Raw genomic sequence first — 18,491 nt, forward strand, 5'->3', positions numbered from 1 at the left:
CGGAATGTTTTGCATTTCTTTTCAACTTGAACGAAAAAAAAATGCGGCTAACTGAATACGTACAGGCGGTTGAATAACCGAGGGTCCTCGACACGAATATCTGCCCGTGACTAGTCTCCAGTTTAGAAAACAGGGTATCGATGCTGCTTCTTATCGTCTTTTGTAGAACAGTTTCGCTTTGGTCCCAGTAGGAATTCCACCTGTGAGCACTTTCAAAAGATAGTTTCAGGAATAATGGCAGTGAGCAGTGGTAGACACTTTCGTTGAGTAAGGTCAACTGTGGTGGAGTGAGAGTCCTGTTTCGGGATTTAAGCCATTGCTGTATTATACCCTCAGCATCGATTGGTTTCAGTTCAGGCACAAGCCAAAAGTCCTCTTCGTCTTTGAACATAGCCTATATTTATTGTAAAAATAGCATGACAGTTATCAATGATACATATTACATGTATATTAAAGTCATTATTCTATGTTAAGAGCAATTAACAAGCTATTCCCAGAACATGTTTCTTTTACAGAAACAAGGCAGTGATATTGTTTTATGAGTGAGAGGGTATATATATGTATCTGTTAACTTATATGAGCATGTTCACCTGTCGACCAGCTTTTTTGTTAATAAAGTTAAGTACATGATTTGAGCACTTGATATACTAGATAACAGAGGGTTAGCGACTTTCTTTCGAAAATTGACAACTATGGCGACTTCCTGTGTATTCGGGGATGTCTCGATGTGAGGGATATTAATGGGTGAGTAATCTTTGTTTACAATGGTCGTCTCGGTCTAATAGTTATCTAATTTTGATTAGCTCGTTGATGTGATGTTTTAAACATGTAATGTCAGCTTAAAGTACCTTTAAGTTCGAAAAACAAACTTGCAAATAATACATCCATGTGTATTATAGCCATATAATAGAATACGACATGAAATGATGTATTTCATATAATTGAATATTGAATAATATGTCCAAGCATCAGTGCATCCTCGAAGTTCAGGGGTTACGCTCATTTTCGTTCTCTGCACCCCTGGAATTTGTAATGGCAAAATTGAATGCACGAAGATAGCTGTTTGATTAGTTTTAGGTAAAAAAAAACCTGACCAATCGCTAGGCTGATACCACCTGTCCTTTGAGGATTACAAAGGAGAGACGCCCGACTTCAAAGCCTGTCAATTTTTACCGTTACGTGACCGCAAGATTCTTTTGATATACATCTAAAGATCGAACAAGTCTTCTCGTCGCGTCCACAAGGTGCTACACATTGAGCCTTCAATTTTGCAATTACATATTCCAGGGGTGTAGAGACCGAAAGTGAGCGTAACCCCTGGATATCGCGGATGGCATCAGTGAGGAATGAGGGCTTAACTAATGATAATTCGCAACGATGGTCCTTTAACAATCTATAACAGAAGCCTATAAAGACGATACTATACGTTAACACATATATACTCGTAAACTAATAATTGTCCTCAACTGATTTTAATAATCTTCACACTTTGAAATGACCAGAACGAAAGTCATCTTCTCTTTTTTTTACAGACTATTCACCTTCAGCTTTGGAAAGCATTCGAACTCCTCGTCCTCGAGTGTTGATACTATGAGTTTGACGTGTGTGTCAAGCGTCCTTGGTAACCAGAAGAGACTCCGAGCGTTGTGGGAGATGTCAATCTGGTCTAATGAATCCAGAAGGATAACAAGAGGTTGCGCAGGTTTGGCAAAACTCAGTACATATTCCAGTTCCTTATCCAATTCCTGTAGGCTCTGTTATCACAATTAATCAGCAATCTTGTTTAATCTTTGTTCAAAGGAAATAATGTTTAATCCAGTAAACAGTTCACAACAACATTACCGAGATTCCTGTGACATGATTCAAAGAATAATTAGGATAATAATTTTATCAGGCATGTCAGTAAACTTTATATGAAAACCAGGTCCTGCTTTTTTTCGACATTTTACTTTTTGAAATATACAGCGAAACGAATATGTTTAGCGTAACTATGATAGTATAATAAGGCCTTAGGTACCATCAGTAACGACGTTTAATGTCTGTTACCGTGTTGTCTAGTCTCTCTAACCATGTGTGGACAAGAAGGGCTCTATATACACTAACGATTCTGACACTTGAAAAAACACACAAGTTTGGTTGTACCCCCATTACAGATTTGTCGAAGTGACTACGTCACATAATGTTAACTACTTCTATATAACTTATCGCTAATATTACTAATATTAATTACCATTTCCGAGCGTTGCTCAGGCAACATTCTTGTCTACTCTACATATGTCTACATAATTATATTCTAGGAGAACACATAACACACAACATCTTTTTCTTTTTATCTGAAACACAGTATCGTTTATATCATGCAATACGTTTATTGAACTACCTTAAGTCGTTTAATAAGAACTTTATACACAAAGTATGTCAATGCCAATGGCCTTACCTCTGGATTCTGTGATTCTTGTTTGTAGATTGCCTTTATCTGACAGATGACGGAGGGGAGGAGGCCACTGATATTTGAGCTGTCAGGTGTCGTCCCAATAAACCTATCAAAGACAAACATCAGATATTGTGATAACAGTTAATGTAAATGTAAACTTTATCTATTAACAATCATCAAGTGGATGAGTGGACAGGATTTATCTTGGCTGGTGTCTTTGATGAAGCTTATCGTATCGGAACACCTGATCTTACTTTCCTTGTAACTTTTTCAAGGGAATCCATTCAAAAGATTCCATTTGTACATATTGTGCCCTTAGTTTATTGATTTTGAATTCGAATTATGGTTTTGTTGATACTTTGGTATTCTCTTACCTTGGAACATTTGTTGCACTTTTTCAAGGGTATCCATGTAAATCTTCCTTTTGTTCATATATTACCCTCGCTTTTATCGACGCGAAGTTGAATTAAGATTTTATTGACACCTCGGTCTTACTCCCTTGGTCACCCATCCCTCTTTGAATAGTTTATTGATATTTGACACGTCTTTATCTTACTTTGGACTTTGAATATTTTTTACACAGCTTTGGAGAACAGACTTGATAATATGTATGCATCTATATATCCACGCTTCATGATATAAAGTTTTATAAATCTCTCACCTAAAGTTGTTGTAATATTTATAAACTAGCTAGAAATGTGGTGGTCTTGAGAAGACGGGGGTGAACACTGCATAGGAGCTTTATACGTCCAGTAGTGTAAATTTGTCCTCATTCGTATTAACACGTTGTTAGGAAAAATAATCGCTCTATTAACCGTGTAAAAACAAATACATTCCGACTTTGTCTTAACTGATGATGAGCGTGTAGGACATTAATGTAGGTAACATCAATTAACTATTCTGTAAATGATCATCCTATCAACGTTTAAATGTACTGGTGCTATATTGGAGGTGCGTTCTTTATCAACAAACTGCTTTTTGATTATTGATTCCAGTGCTAAAATACGAAAGTGCTACTAGTATCAGCCGTAGCCGTGTATAATGTATACGTTTAATGACCTTAGACGTAATCTGTTCACACTCAGCATGCATAAACTGCATATTTACGAGTTAGTGGCCGGTGCCTATCCTAAAGTTTTTGATATTCGTTCCCCTTTCTTGAGAATTGGAGCGGAGCAGAACTATATATGATCAATATAATTTGGATAATTTCGTTCAGAGTTATTCAGTTATAAAATATCAAAGTTGTCTACTCCTGTAATTATTCTATTAGGTAGGATGATGTGGATAAAATATGGCATACTACCAGCAGTAATGCATTACGCCAGATATACATGATCTTCGTTCATCTACTTTTTAGGAAATAGAACATTATTAAGTGTCAAGACCATAGCGTTAAATACAAGAATCAAAGTCGCAATTACAATAACTGGAATCGCAGAGATATTATGTTGGGAGGACATCACCAACCCCCACAGTATATCCGGATGTGCAACAGGTACAAACGGAAAGGTAAACGTATCCAGCACAACCCGCAGTTATTATAGCAATGTTTGTAAACACGATTTAAATAAGTTTACCTGAGCACGACTGCAGGCTGTGTGTCTGGCATCCACGACCGGACGTTTCGGGCTGTCATGGCCATCAAGGAGGTCTTTCCACATCCAGAGGCCCCGTGTATAATAAGCGGCTTCGTGGTCGTAGATTTGATGTACGTCTCTATTTTCTTCAAAAATATAATAACAGCTCAACTGTCAGCGTGTTAGAAATACATATGATTTTTCTGCAATGGAATCCTTGTAGATTAATAAGAAACAAATTATGGCATGTTTTCTTTTAGTCTACAATCATATACGGTGCTAGTTTAAGAAGAGACACAAGCTTGGATCTTGTACAATAAACACAAACAAATATTTAAGAGCACCTTCCTATATCAATATATAGCCCACAGAAGATATGCAGAATTTCAATAATAATTGTCCATATGAATTTGTTTTCTTTACGTAACCTTTACAACATAGACAAATATCAGTAGAATTGATCGTGTCCACTGCTGCTTACTTCTAGGGACGCCTGCCTTCCACAGAAGTTCTCACACTTTTGCTGACAGAATCGTATGTGTTGGCAACATTCCAGCATGAGGGGATCGGTCAGTTCCTTGGCTGACCGCTGTTTTATCCCAAGGTCAATTAACCGGACCATCTCCTTGAAAAAAATCCCCGTCATAGTTTCAAGGTATGTCTGGTGTTCAGCAGAATCGGGGTCAATGCCTGCATAGGTAGCAATACGATAGATATTTTAAAATTTGTAATCATGAAAATAGCAAAGGGAATTTTAAGGCCGTACTTGAAAATGAATCAAATGATAACATTTGTTAGCCTTTTTCGTTAAACAGGTAAAGAGGTACGTACGCGGTCTAAAATATCACGCCTTTGCATTTTTTGTTATCGAAATGAAGGAATAACCCTCGTATATATTTTGTACCGTAGTAGGTAAATCTTTATTCGCTTAAGATGATTTTTTGTTCCAAAAACATTTTTTTTTATTTGGGAAAATTTAATAAATATTTTATTTTAATGCATAGATCTACATAGGATTTGGGTAATAGGCAAAGTCTATTATAGCCCTCTTCTTAAATGATAAACAATGCACACCTATCATATTGATACTAAATATTGCATTGATTGTTAAATATTTATCGTATATTTAACTGCTGACACAATGGGTATAGACGGTGGTTACCTACCTTTGTCAGTCCACTGGACGATGGTCTGGTGTATATTTTCGGCTGGGAGGTGAGATTTCATCTTTGTTTCCTCAAGGGTATGGAGCAGCCTACGGGATTCCTGCCAGTACTTCTCCTCTCCACCGCAGTCTAAAAACATAACCAATGCTGTTTATGTATTTCCTGTTGTATTAAGTTACTCTTGATTTAAAATGAAACAAATGTACAAATGATTTGTTCATTTATTAAATTGCACGTCTCCTTTAACCCCAGTGTGTTGTATATGTAACGTTTGTATTCTTCTTTATTCATGATATGTTCTGTACTCTATTAAGAGGAGAATTTCTCTGCCACGTTATACTCTATTTTTTATTTTATCCGTAGGTGTTGTTCTGTATTTGGGACTATTTTCCCTCAGCGTGTTTAACTTTGTTTTAGACTATCTTTCCAAAACAGTTGTAAGTACTAATATTGTTGTTTTGTATTTGTGACTTTACATGTAAGCGTCTTGAATTTTTTTTCGACCATTTCACTTCAATGCTATTATCTGATAAGGGACTGATTTTCCTTTGCATATTTTACTCTATTCTGGTTGATCTCTCCTGAAGGACTGTGTTGTACTGAGTTTGAGACAAAAGTTATTTCCTTAGTCATTTTTCTTTATTGTTTTTGACCGTATTTTTCGAACTGTTTTGGGGTTATTTCTTTTCCTCAACGTGTTTTAATACGTCTAGAATAGTATTTCCCCCACGTAGTGTACTGTATTGTGGGACCATAATTACTTTTCATATGCTGATTGTTAACCTCTCCTTCTTAGATAGTTGTACTGTATTTTGGTATTTAGGACTATCTAAATTTAATGTTTGTACTGGTGTCTGGACTATACTTCGTTATCGACTTGAAATATATTTGGAATCATGTCTTCTAGTGTCTTGAGCTTATTGGTACTTTATCTTCTGGATTGATCTGTATTATATTTGGGAATATATCACCTAGGACGTTTTAATATACGGTATGCCTATCTATCTAACCCCTTAGTGTTTTGTATTAAGTATTAGGCTCATGTGATATATCTATCCCTTTCATAGTTATATGATAGGCAGATCTTACTTCCTGTACGTATTATTTTACTGCAAGTTTTGTAATTTGCTTACAAGAATACTATGTATACATGATGAATTTATACTTGACTGGATGTTTTCACGGTGTTTTATGTTTTACGTAATGATCATCCGAGCTATCTGTATTCCTGTTAGAGCTCTATGGTGTATTACAATTTCTTGTATTTATCTGACAACACTTACTAAATACCATACAAGGTAACTACATACGTGTTATATACTTGCCTATATAATTTCTGAGTGTTTCGTGCTCGTTAAGGTCGATGTTCTCAATGCCATCGATTTTTCTCCAAAACCACAGGCAGCTTGAATCAGGACTGGTCACGTCGAGCATGCCTTTCTGGATCTCTTTCTCCGTAACTGCACACACAAATAAAACTAGTCAACAATGTACAGCATAGAACATCACTTTTGTTGAAGCAATTACCGCTATTCTATGCGTATTTGAAGATTATAATACACATTTAATAACACTATCCACACAATAGTTTATATCAGAATACATGTAGCTTGGCAGTTTCTTATCAAACCTTTGTTCGTGGGCATCACGAGCCCGACCGGCTGTGTATTACATTCTTGTGAAACTAACTACAGTGAGAGAGCCTGCTATCAAGCAGTGTAATACAATGTTCCGTATTTCACACCGTGATAATAAAAGATACAAGGCATCAATCTTGCAGCCAGACCGCCATTTTACGCTATGATACCGTTGCTTCATTATCTTGTCCTCGAAATCAGTTTGCCCACTATTATTTATTGGTCGGTCAGGATTTTTCGAAAGCAACCTGAACATTGATACGAGCTAAAAATGAGAAATATTGTACAGAAAATATCAAATATGCAGTAATAAATATGTAGCAGAAGAGATACCTCACATGTGTGTTAATTTGACGTCTCAGTTTGCAATTGTTTTTTTTATGCTAAAACTAAACAGACATGTTAGTACTCGATAGTTTCCTTGGAGAGCCTTGCTCGGTCTTACCTTTTCACCGTTTGGTTGTGATAGATAACCCATTAGAGACGAGTGTTTTCTTCAGATTATTTAGGTACTGATAAAAATGAGTTACAATGAAGAAACGTAGCATTTCTATACCGCTTCCCAGTGGAGCCTGGCTCTGTTATTCCAATATAGGATGGGAACTGTTACTAACTACTGACGTAATATTACTTTATCGTAGCTTGGCACGAGCCAGCTCCTTAATTACAGGGTGTGAGAGGATTGCATCTGTTAAAAACCAAATATTTGTATGCCACTTCTATATAAAGCCTTGGGTTCATCCACAGTATGATGGAGATGCTACTAACTAGAGACATAGTGTTTTATTGGTTATTTGCTTCTGGGGCTTGACTTGAGCAACCTCTTCCAGATGTAGGATAGGATTGGATTGGTTATTTACTTAGATGGAAATGCTTTTCTGACACCTTATTGCAAAGCATAGCTTTAGCCGACTCTTTCATCGTATGATTAAAAGGGTTTGCTCACCATGACGTACTATTGCTCTGCCGCCTCTTAAGGGAGCTTGATTCGGGCTGGTTCTTGAAGTGATTTAGAAAGGGTTACTTACTAGAGACGTAGTACTTTTCTGCCTGTTCTTTAGAGAGGTTGGCTCGAGCTGACACTTCCAGCGCGTCTTTTATTATGTACTCATCATCGTTCCATTCATCCTTGGCCGTTTTCTGTAGCGCTGTATCACTGCTCAATCGGTTAGGTATGTATTTGCTGATTGGTTGTAACACATATTCGGGGGGCACAGCATTATCATCACAGAGATACCACCTGTTAGGTTAGAGACATAATGTACAAGCATCTGCACATCTATTTATACAACGGATATAATAACATTAACATACCCGTAGGACGAACTTAGTTCGTTTATAAAACACTTTCGAATACAATAATAATACATAATTTGCATTTTTGACATAATTTTTTGCAATATAGTGAATTTAGAATACCGGTACAATAAATGCAGTTTATAAATATAACTCCTTAATGCCCGCCAACCTTCAACCACCCACCCACCCAAACTGTAAAATGTGTTATATTACTCTGATATTAATTCTTATGACTTAGAGCATAAAAGTTATTCCGAATAAGTCGATCGTTTTTTTGGAAAATCTAGATGCATTCCGAAAGTGTACTAAAGGCAGACCTTTGATAGCATGAGTTTGCAGAAATAAGGAGGAAAATCTGCTTATTTGCATAGATAGTATTCACTAACAATAACGAGTTTTAAATTGGCAAAAGAAGAATTCGAACTACACCTACGGGTTTGACAATTATTATATAATACACGACTCTCACCGGGTGGTTTTAACTTTATTTCAACACGTCGATAAAAAGTGTTCCTACTCTCGCCGTTTACACCTTTGATCTATTTGAATTAACTGCTGGTTCTAACCTACCTACTGTTACGTCGATAACGGTATACGGTTTTACATTGCACTTATATTCACCCTTTATAACGATTTTCCTTTCATCAATGAGTCCGTAGTTTCCCCACAAATGAATATTAATTAACATGCATACAACCATGACGTTTTAGTGGTTCCTGTAGAAGGCTGTGAGGGGGTATAAGATTATACCAATGCACTATAGAATGCATATAGCGCTGTTTAAAAATAAGGTATGACAACCACACGTAAGAACCTAAGGTAATATATTCATAGTATTTATATAAGTTTGACTGTTTCCTTCTTCTAATTATATGTAGTGTAGTTATGGTGTAATTGTAACAACCTGTATGAAAATAATCTTTAGAAATTTCACTTTCTTTCACGATTACTGAAAATTCTTTGTCAAAAAATTCTAGTCCTTGGCATTTGCATATGATTTAATTCATAAGATTCCTCAGAATATAATGGACATGTGAGAAATAATTCGATAATAGCATTGCTGTTCAAACCTGAAATAAAACAAAACTTACTTGGTGAGTTGAGCTTTGACTTCTTCTTTTTCTACTCCTTCCAAGAGGATCTGGAACTCGTTCACGGGTATGGTGCGCGGGGGGCTACGGTATCCGTACTTATTGGCGAGTAGGGACTGTAAATATATAACATGTATGTCAGAGGGCATTTATCAAACATCTTAACAGAGAAAGGGAACATAATTTTCGATCATCATAAAAAACATCTCACTTTAAAATACTGTTAATTATATTTTCATTAATAGCTATTTACTGACTGTCGTTCAAACGCTAACTACTGCGAGGATTTCAGAAAATTGCTTGCATAACTTTATTTCATATTCATTCCTTTATATTTATAATAATAAACATCTCTATAATAATCCCTTGTATGACGTATAAATGCCATAGTACGTGAGGCACATAGCTACCTGTACGCTTGAGAGAGAGAGAGAGAGAGAGAGAGAGAGAGAGAGAGAGAGAGAGAGAGAGAGAGGTGGGGGTCGGAGGGAGCGGCGCTCCCCAGTACTCTGCCAGGGCCCTCCAATTGACCCGCTTTTGAATGATCCATAACGAGCACGGGCTAGCTAATCCTCCCCTATCCATTAAACCACTGTATGACTACATGAATAACATATTCAAATGGTAACCTACAATAATGCTAAATAATTCAAAACACTAGCCAAATAGCGCTCTTCATTGAAATCGCCGTTTCCAGTTGAATTTTTACAAACTATGTATGCTTATTAAATGCAGTCCAGATTAATATAGATGATAGTATAAATGACACTACTCACAATGAAGTTGGGTCCGGTGGAGAGTTGCTGACACAGCTTTAGTTCGGTCATACACAGATCAAAGGTTGTGTGGTCGTCGGACGCATCTTCACGGATTCCCCATCTCATGTCAACCACCTGAAACTCGTATCCTTGGCTTTGGCAGTACGAACGCAATTTGGGGTACGCCTCCGTCATCCACGTGTTTCTCTCGTGCTTGGTGTCTGTTCATTAATAATATGGCAGCTTTAACACAAGCTGCGTTGTCTTGGCCGAATGTTTTCAAATGATTAACTTTCAACTGTTTCAATTACCAAACTAAATGTAACAAAACATTTCCAACTAGGGTTCTAACAACAAAATCAACTGTGAAACTTTTGACGTATTGAACAATTAATTACATGTCACAAAAATTATAGTTTTTCATAAATAAATATATATACTCACAGCACGGCGAATATTAAGATATTACGACAGTTTGATATAAAACTATTTCTATCGAGAGTATTTTTTTCATGAACAACAAAACGGCCACAGAAGGTTATAAATAGAATACACACACATTCAGATTGATCGCCAACATACAATATACAAAGATCTGTGGAAAAAGACACCAAAGTCAAATGAAAAGACTTTCTCATCCGTGACTGTTTGATCTTAGAAGCAACTATTGCACATAAGCAGGATAATTTAGGTATTAATCAACACTGATGACACTCTCACGTTGTCATATCACAACAGGAACCAGTCCTTCCAATAACAAAACTTTATCCATTAATTCACATGCAATATAAATCTTTACCAAACAAACTAATGATTACATAACATTTTGTTACATAACACTACAGTACATCTCACATTTTATCATAAATGTTAAACGAACCATGTTAACTACACCTTAAGGATGTACTCTTCTGAGGTTTCAATCACCTTCACGTCTCGTTTTGATCTCGTTTAAGTCTTTTGTTGTTGTAATATTTAACGAAGCGTGGTCAATTTTAATAGCAACCAGGCATCTGGAAAATGTTTCAACCATCAAGATGTCTGCTGTTTGTAAAGAATTTTAAAAAATAACCAATTTCGCGGCCATTTTGAAAATGAGTGTTTTTGAGTATTTCTTGCGCTTCACGAAAAGCAAAATTTCACCTTTTTAACCCTGGTCTGATCAAATTAATCGTCACTGTGGAAGCATTTTTAATTGTAGCAAGTTCATTATTGCTGTACAACTTTATAATGTTCCATATAATGAAAAAGATGCAACAAAACGGAAAACTATATATATATATATATTTACATATCTAGTGTAACTGAAGAACGATTGATTGTTGACCCCGAAATGGTAAAACATAACACAAATGATAATGGGACAAAAAAAAGAAGCACACGGACACCCCATTTTAATGGCTGTTTTTGAAAGAGAAACCTATTTTCTTTTGATCCGCTAAATATTTAAAAAAGTTTTATAGCAGAACTCTTTATATCAAGCATTAAATCTGCAAAAAAAGTAAAAAAAATAGTATTTTGTCATTAAAAATAAGTGGTTGGATTAACTTAAACTGCTTTTCTGAGTTAAAAAAAAAATAAGTAAAAGAAATTTTACTTTATTGATATAAAAGAAAATACTATTTTTGTCAATTCTGCAATTATTCATACGTATCTGATGACACACTTGGAAGATATTGTATGAATTTGTCCTGCAAATGGTTAAAACAGCAAAACATATAAGCCTTCTTGCATTTTCTGCCATGCCATTAACTCCCTTTTCCAAAAATGCATGTGAGAAAAAAGTTAAATAAAGGACATTTTTGACTTCTCAGAGGTGCACATCATTAATAAATTAAATTATAAACTAAATCAAAGAAGAACAAACACTTCAAAACATAGCTAGCCCAAAAGTGATCCACTTGTGCTATTTTAGGCGACATTCTACCTTTTCTCCGGGTTGGATAAAGTATTGTAATGGATGACTACATCAAGAAACAATGATTGACACTGGTTTAAGGAGTTTACCTTTTACGTTTTGTTTTGTCAACACTGTCCTTATGTGTTACATTTTATTTACTTAGCCATGTAAACACGTATACACTTACCGGTGAACGTACTACTAGTAAATATCCTGACGATTTTGCTGGTAGACGGGACCTCAATGCTTACATCACCAGTGAGTATAGGGCTAGATGATGTCCTGGTCAGATTTACACTAGGAACGGTTTTCTTCCCCGTCATTTTCATCAGAGTTTTACTCACACCCCGCTGAAACTTCAGCTTACTTTTCGACTTCGTTAACGGTGCTTTGATTTTAGTACCCGTCAACCCAGATGATGTTGCCTCTCCCGTTTTGTTGTTTGTAGTATTTTGGGAGTCGGGTTTTGGCGAGTCATCGTTTGGAAATGTTTTGGAATCGGATTTGGTCCAGTTATTGTCTGGATTTGTTTTGGAGTTAGTCGGTGTATTATTTTTCTGTGGTGACGTTGATGACCTATTTGCACGAACTCTGCAATATATGACAAACAAAGTTGGATAATTTGGATAGAAAGAATAACATTTTCGATTTATGAATCAGCAAGTAAATTATATGACCGTGGTTACGTTGATCACTCATAAATAAGAGTTAGTTTTAAATAAATAGAAAATGTTAGTTTTAAAGGGTCACTTCTTAAACTAACTGTATCGAATACTATACGACACAGTTAGATAATCCACAGGAATTGATTAAGTCCTCTTTCAGTGGCATACCTGTACAATGTATAGGACAATATCTCAGAAGTATGTTTTGGTTTAGTATTGTTAAAAGTCCTATCGACTGCTATGGTCATTTAAGGACGGCATCCCCTGTGTGCAAGATGCATGCGTGAAGTGTATGCTCGTGTGTTTTGGGAGGCTGCGATATGTTCGTGTTTGTCTCCTTGTGATAGCACGGAACTGATGCCGACTTTATAGCGCTACCCCAGAGGTATGCTTGTGAAGGGCTATTCATTGTAAAACAAATTTAACAACGGGAAATTGGACATGTCCCCTGACGGTAAACAGAGGGAAAGTACGAACAATCTTGCCATGTTCTCAAAAATTAAACATGGAGAAAATTGACGACTTTTACAGAAAGTTATACAGTGGAGAACTGTTCATGAGCAGTAAAATACCCATCAGTGTCATGTCAGTGAAATTGCAATGAAATATGTTCAAATCGTGGAATTAACGGCATTGTGGGATTAATTTAGTTAATAAGGAAAACGACAAAAAAAAGTGTTCGAGATTCAAAAAGGTTATAAACATAGCTGCTGACTCACTCAAAAAAGATATAAACATAGCAACTGACTCGCTAAAAAAAGTTGTTTAAACTCAAAAGCTCAAACTATGTATACGCAGGTAATTATTTTACACCACTAGGTGGTTGAATCTGTTGGTAGACAATGCTTACAATGCTTTCGTTTACATTTCAAAAAGCTACCATTGCAAATAAATGTCACACTAACATTCTCAACTTTTTCTATAAATTAACCGTTAATTCTAAATACATGGTTTAAATTAACAAATAACAGCAAGATAGATTTGTACACACATTTAATAAATATCCTTCCGTACATACATATCAGAAAACATCAATAATCATGCACAAGTATAATTGTATACAGAAATACATCAAGTACATAAAAAACACATCATATTGGCATTTTGGGGCGAACTCAGCCTATAGACTTTTTATTGTTGATACTATTCTTCAACTCATTTGGCAGCTGGGATTTGTAGCTGTGGAGACAAAGTCCTGTTTGCTACAACTAGCGACTGATTGCTTCTGTTGTTCAGATCTGCAGACTTTGCTGCAATACTGAGTTGAGTGCGAGTATACTATTCGTAGTAGTACAAACTTTGTTGTTACCAAGACTACTCCTATGTGTACCTTGCTATACCAAACCGGATGAAGAATAGCATCTTACGTGGTATAATTAAATTTAAAATGTTTCCTTTTGCGGACTGGCTGTAACTCTTTGGTTACATTGCTCCGGCTCGGTATTGGGGTAGGACATATATAGTAATGGCTAAAACTGTTATATCTAATTATAGATGTTATGTAATATTATTACATATTTACAATTTTTTTTTTGACGGGGTATTTTTTATATTAGGCATTAGTTATTAAATTTCTATTGAAAACAGGCCAAACTTCGGTGTATTATGATAGTAATACATGGTTATTATTAGATTGGCGCTTACAAACTACGACTATCTGTGTTTTCTTCACATGAAGTTCTAATTTCCATATATCACAGTATTTCTGAATAACGTTAAGAGCATTTTGCAAACCTTCAGCAGAATCAGAAAGACATTTTTTATCGTCACCGTATAACATGACGAAAATAATCCATAACAATATTCAGTTTAGTCTGCAATTTGTCTTTCAATTGTTCTAAGGGGAGTGGTCTATTGATTCTAAAAATATCTTCCGAAATATTAAGGTAGTTAGAGAATAAAAGAGAGGAAATATTATCGACTTGCTTTATACCTGCTGAATGTGGCACATTGTACCTCTGTTTTGTTTTTGTTTTATGCATAGTTTCGTATCTTTTCTGCGCATGCTAGGAAAAACTTAAACTTCCTATTGCGATTGAGTCAAATCGGTGCAGTAATAGGCCTAGTCTTTGTTCGCTGTTGTATTTTATTCATTTTTCACTAATTGCGTAGGGTGTATATTGCATCAGCGACGTGCATAAGGGGTATTGGCAAAGTACATATATCTATATTTAGCGATGTCATGTAAGAAACTGCTTTTAACATGCCCTATTGACCTCCCTGGTTTATTGTCGCATTCTCTGTCGTTTCTTAAAATCGATACTGATAACAAATGACAATCTATCATAGAACTTATCTGAAATCCCTACATCGACCACCTTCAGTTTGGATTTAACTCAGAAGATAGATAGGGAAGGGTTTACGTTACTCCCCGTGGCCAAGCGGATTATATGGATCCTGTCTTTCATTTACATTGTCAATAATAATTGTATTGAGAGATGTAGACATTAAGTTTACAGTGTATTTATATTCAGACCGGTAGCACTGGGAAAAATGAGTTGATTTCAGATTTTCTTTTAGCATTTATGCTTTCAGCATTCATCTTCAGATGCTTAACAATAACTACTTAGTTACAAGGACAATGCGTTCTGATGTTGAAATATATTAGAGCGTGTAAAATAACTCTAACACCTGTAACATGTAATAAGTGTTAACTTCCGCTTATCAGATAACTGTTATATCCAAATGATTTTATGTGCGTTATAGCGATAAAAGATTACATTCTTGTCATATACATACAGTACATGATTATTGTTTTGCTGTGTTAAGTGCACGGGTAAACTTTTCAGACTACAATGGTACCAATCCGAACATAACGTTGATGTTTAAACAATTGTTCGATATTTTAAATATTTCAAATATAATGTGAAATTTGTTTCAAAGTACAATGTACATGACGTTTAATTCGGTTGTGTAAATTGAACAGTCAACAATAATCACCACACTTCTAGAGCTTGGATTTTATTGACACTCAAAAACTGTTTAAAGTGGACATGCAAAGACAGCTGATATAAACTGTACATATCGTTCATCAGTCTGAATTATATCTTATATTATACAAGTTTAGTGGACTATTTCACAAAACCCCTAAAGGCCTTATTGGTCACCTGAGTTATAAGTTAGGTAGCTTTCAGTGTTGAGATACGTACATGAAGTGGAAGTAATAAACATGTAAACAAAGAAAAATGTATTACTAGTCATGTCTTCAAAGAAAAATACGCTAAGAAATATTAAAATGAATTAATTTGGTACTGAATAGGAAATAATAAATTGTCATGTAGCCTTTCTTTCCCTTTTGGTCCCTGGGAAGCTGTTCAGTCCCTTACTCTCTGTAACCATCTGCTGTTTGGACCCTGTTTGTAAGGTCCAGGAACTTTGTCAATTACCCTATCAGTGATAAGTATTTTTTCAGATTAGCTGTTTTTCTCTCTCAAAAGTATGAGATTAGGACCAAGTGTACTTTTTAATTATATTTGGTTACTTGCTTTGGATACTTAATATTACCTACATATCTCAGTAGCATCCACACCAGTGTTAAGGTGTTCTATTGTAGGTTCTATATCAACTAAACCTGGATGATAAATCCTGCTTTAGTAAAAAAAAAAACATTATTTAGAATATATTTACTTTGATATTTGTTCATCCATTTGACAATAAAATAAACATTTTCTGATTTGCATTAAAATTTCAATTTGATTTGGATTTGAAAAATTAGAAAATAATTAAATATCAGTAAAATTAGGCGTCACGAATGACAGGTAACTGTATTTTGCTCTGATTTTCAAGATATTTTCTGTTGATTGTCAATTGTTTTGTTTTTTTTGTAATTATTAACTGTTAAACACCACACTTTCTATTAGATATATACAATTTTTACTTAACAATGATACAACAATAAGGATAAGTTTTGTTGTATCACTAAATATATCAGTTTTATGTAAAATTTCTAATAATTTGTTTCGATACAAAATTATTACAAAATGAAATGTCATATTAGCATCACAACCACTACAAAATGGATACAAAATATTCTTAATTTTGAAATGTTCATGCAAAATCTAAATATCTTATGTGGAATCTTGTATAACAGTATCAGATTTCAGCTACAATCCCTTCCACAGAACAGTAAACCACATGTGAAAACACATGTGAAATACAGGTGAACACTGCCAATACTACCCAGAAACAGAATATAATTCTTCTAACCATATTCTTCTCCCTATGTTTTTATAAAAGTGGAGGATTCGAAAACAAACAAGTATGATGTCCCCCGGTTCTGTGTATTATATATAGTATCCTCAGCGATGGAAGACATTCAGGTATAACTACGTAGATAAAATTGATAACTATCTAAATAAACGACATTTCGTGTTCTTAAGACGTCACCATATGTATTTCAGCTTGTGGACATGACAAGGTTGTCTATTCAATCTCTAATAATACTCGTCTCCTTCTTTTGTTTCGGTAGACGCTATTAATGTAATTAACAGTTTTCAATACTGTCTGTGAAGCTATACTTTATGGAACGGTTCAGGGTTCGGTCAGGCGTAGGTTTTCACTTAGGATTTTAAATCTGTAAATACATGAATATTTACTCCGGCTATTTAACACAACCTTCCTCTATACCGTACCACTCAATCGATATATCTATCAATTTAGCAGCCTAAACATTCACCTAAACTATCATATAGATATATCTTCCGTAACGTTTCTTTCATGTAGCGCTAAAGTGGACATTTATAACCTTGAGGACAGACTATTTTGATTAACATTGGAATGTTGTTTCGAAAAACTGCACGTATACACCATACTACAGGAACCCTTTATGTCAGGAATTCCCCGTAATGATATGTCTCGTCTGTACGATGGCCGATAGAGGCCGCCATATCTTAGACCTGATATGTATATGACTTAAACATGTCCATTTAATTTGTTTTATATATACATGTACAATGTACACATCTTATATCTAATATGTATAAGACTTGAACATGTCCATTGTTTTAAAATTGATGCATGTACAATGTACACATCCTATATCTAATATGTATATGACTTGAACATGTCCATTTTTGAATTGATACATGTACAATGTACACTTTTATATTTTTATTTTTTATTTATGCATGTACATGTATCATACCTCATACCGATTAATATTCCTTTCGTGATAAGGTCCAGTGAAAAACAAAGGTGAAGTAAAGCAGACGCCTTCTAGTTTATCTGTAGTGTTTGTTATAAACCGGTCTATTTCAGACTACAAATCGAGTGTATATAGCTGCTTCATTAGAATTGGTAAGAAATATTAAAACTTTACAAAAGAGTTGTAATATTACGCCAACTGCTCACATATCTCAGATATTGATTGCATGATTTATGAGAGCTTGCACAGTAAGAAGGACCAATGTGGCCTGGGCAAGGTGTGTGTGTTTAAACATTTTATATTTCATGTACTAAAATGAAGTTATTTATTTCTAAGTGAAAAAATAGCAAGGTACCAAATACTTAAGAAAATGTAGTACGTAATGTAGTTGTGTCCGTTGCATTGTACACGTTCATTTTTTTTTATGTTTTTATATTTTATACATTGTATTATGAAATATACATTTGTTTCATTCTGGTGAAATAATCTGTTTTGTCATTTTTGATTTGACGTCAACAAAAAAAAAATGAATGCATTTTATTCACACGTGTAACTCATAATGGTTTTAAGTATTAATATAACTCGTCCTTGATATTCTGATACTCTAAGCTTTTTCGCTGTAACTTTAAAGTGCTGAAGTACATCAAATATTTGGTCGACAGATTGCATGCGTTTTTTGAAATCAGATAAACGGTTTACGATGTAAATGTCCCGTGTTGACTTTATATAGGAGGGAACCACAACCAGCCAGTCAAGTGGTTCGTCGAATTTCTTTTGTATGTTGAATTGGTAAGGCAGCTGAATACACATGTTATGAC

General features: G+C 35.0%; 1 protein-coding gene across 1 annotated transcript in view; it reads right to left on the reverse strand.

Annotated features, from left to right (window-relative positions):
- LOC110458552 (NACHT domain- and WD repeat-containing protein 1-like) overlaps positions 1 to 18,491 on the reverse strand; it is a 34,991-nt gene that overhangs the window by 14,066 nt on the left and 2,434 nt on the right. Inside the window, exons 2-12 of the mRNA XM_021510303.1 lie at positions 12,053 to 12,456; positions 9,984 to 10,186; positions 9,208 to 9,323; positions 7,846 to 8,057; positions 6,506 to 6,640; positions 5,181 to 5,309; positions 4,496 to 4,704; positions 4,015 to 4,160; positions 2,438 to 2,540; positions 1,542 to 1,754; positions 64 to 394 (exon numbers count right to left, since the gene is read on the reverse strand). Of these exons, the coding sequence (XP_021365978.1) occupies positions 64 to 394; positions 1,542 to 1,754; positions 2,438 to 2,540; positions 4,015 to 4,160; positions 4,496 to 4,704; positions 5,181 to 5,309; positions 6,506 to 6,640; positions 7,846 to 8,057; positions 9,208 to 9,323; positions 9,984 to 10,186; positions 12,053 to 12,456 (2,201 nt within the window). The remainder of the gene's footprint in view (positions 1 to 63; positions 395 to 1,541; positions 1,755 to 2,437; positions 2,541 to 4,014; positions 4,161 to 4,495; positions 4,705 to 5,180; positions 5,310 to 6,505; positions 6,641 to 7,845; positions 8,058 to 9,207; positions 9,324 to 9,983; positions 10,187 to 12,052; positions 12,457 to 18,491) is intronic.

Source organism: Mizuhopecten yessoensis, unplaced genomic scaffold (assembly GCF_002113885.1).
Source record: "Mizuhopecten yessoensis strain PY_sf001 unplaced genomic scaffold, ASM211388v2 scaffold9651, whole genome shotgun sequence".
NCBI classification, from domain to species: Eukaryota; Metazoa; Mollusca; class Bivalvia; order Pectinida; family Pectinidae; genus Mizuhopecten; species Mizuhopecten yessoensis.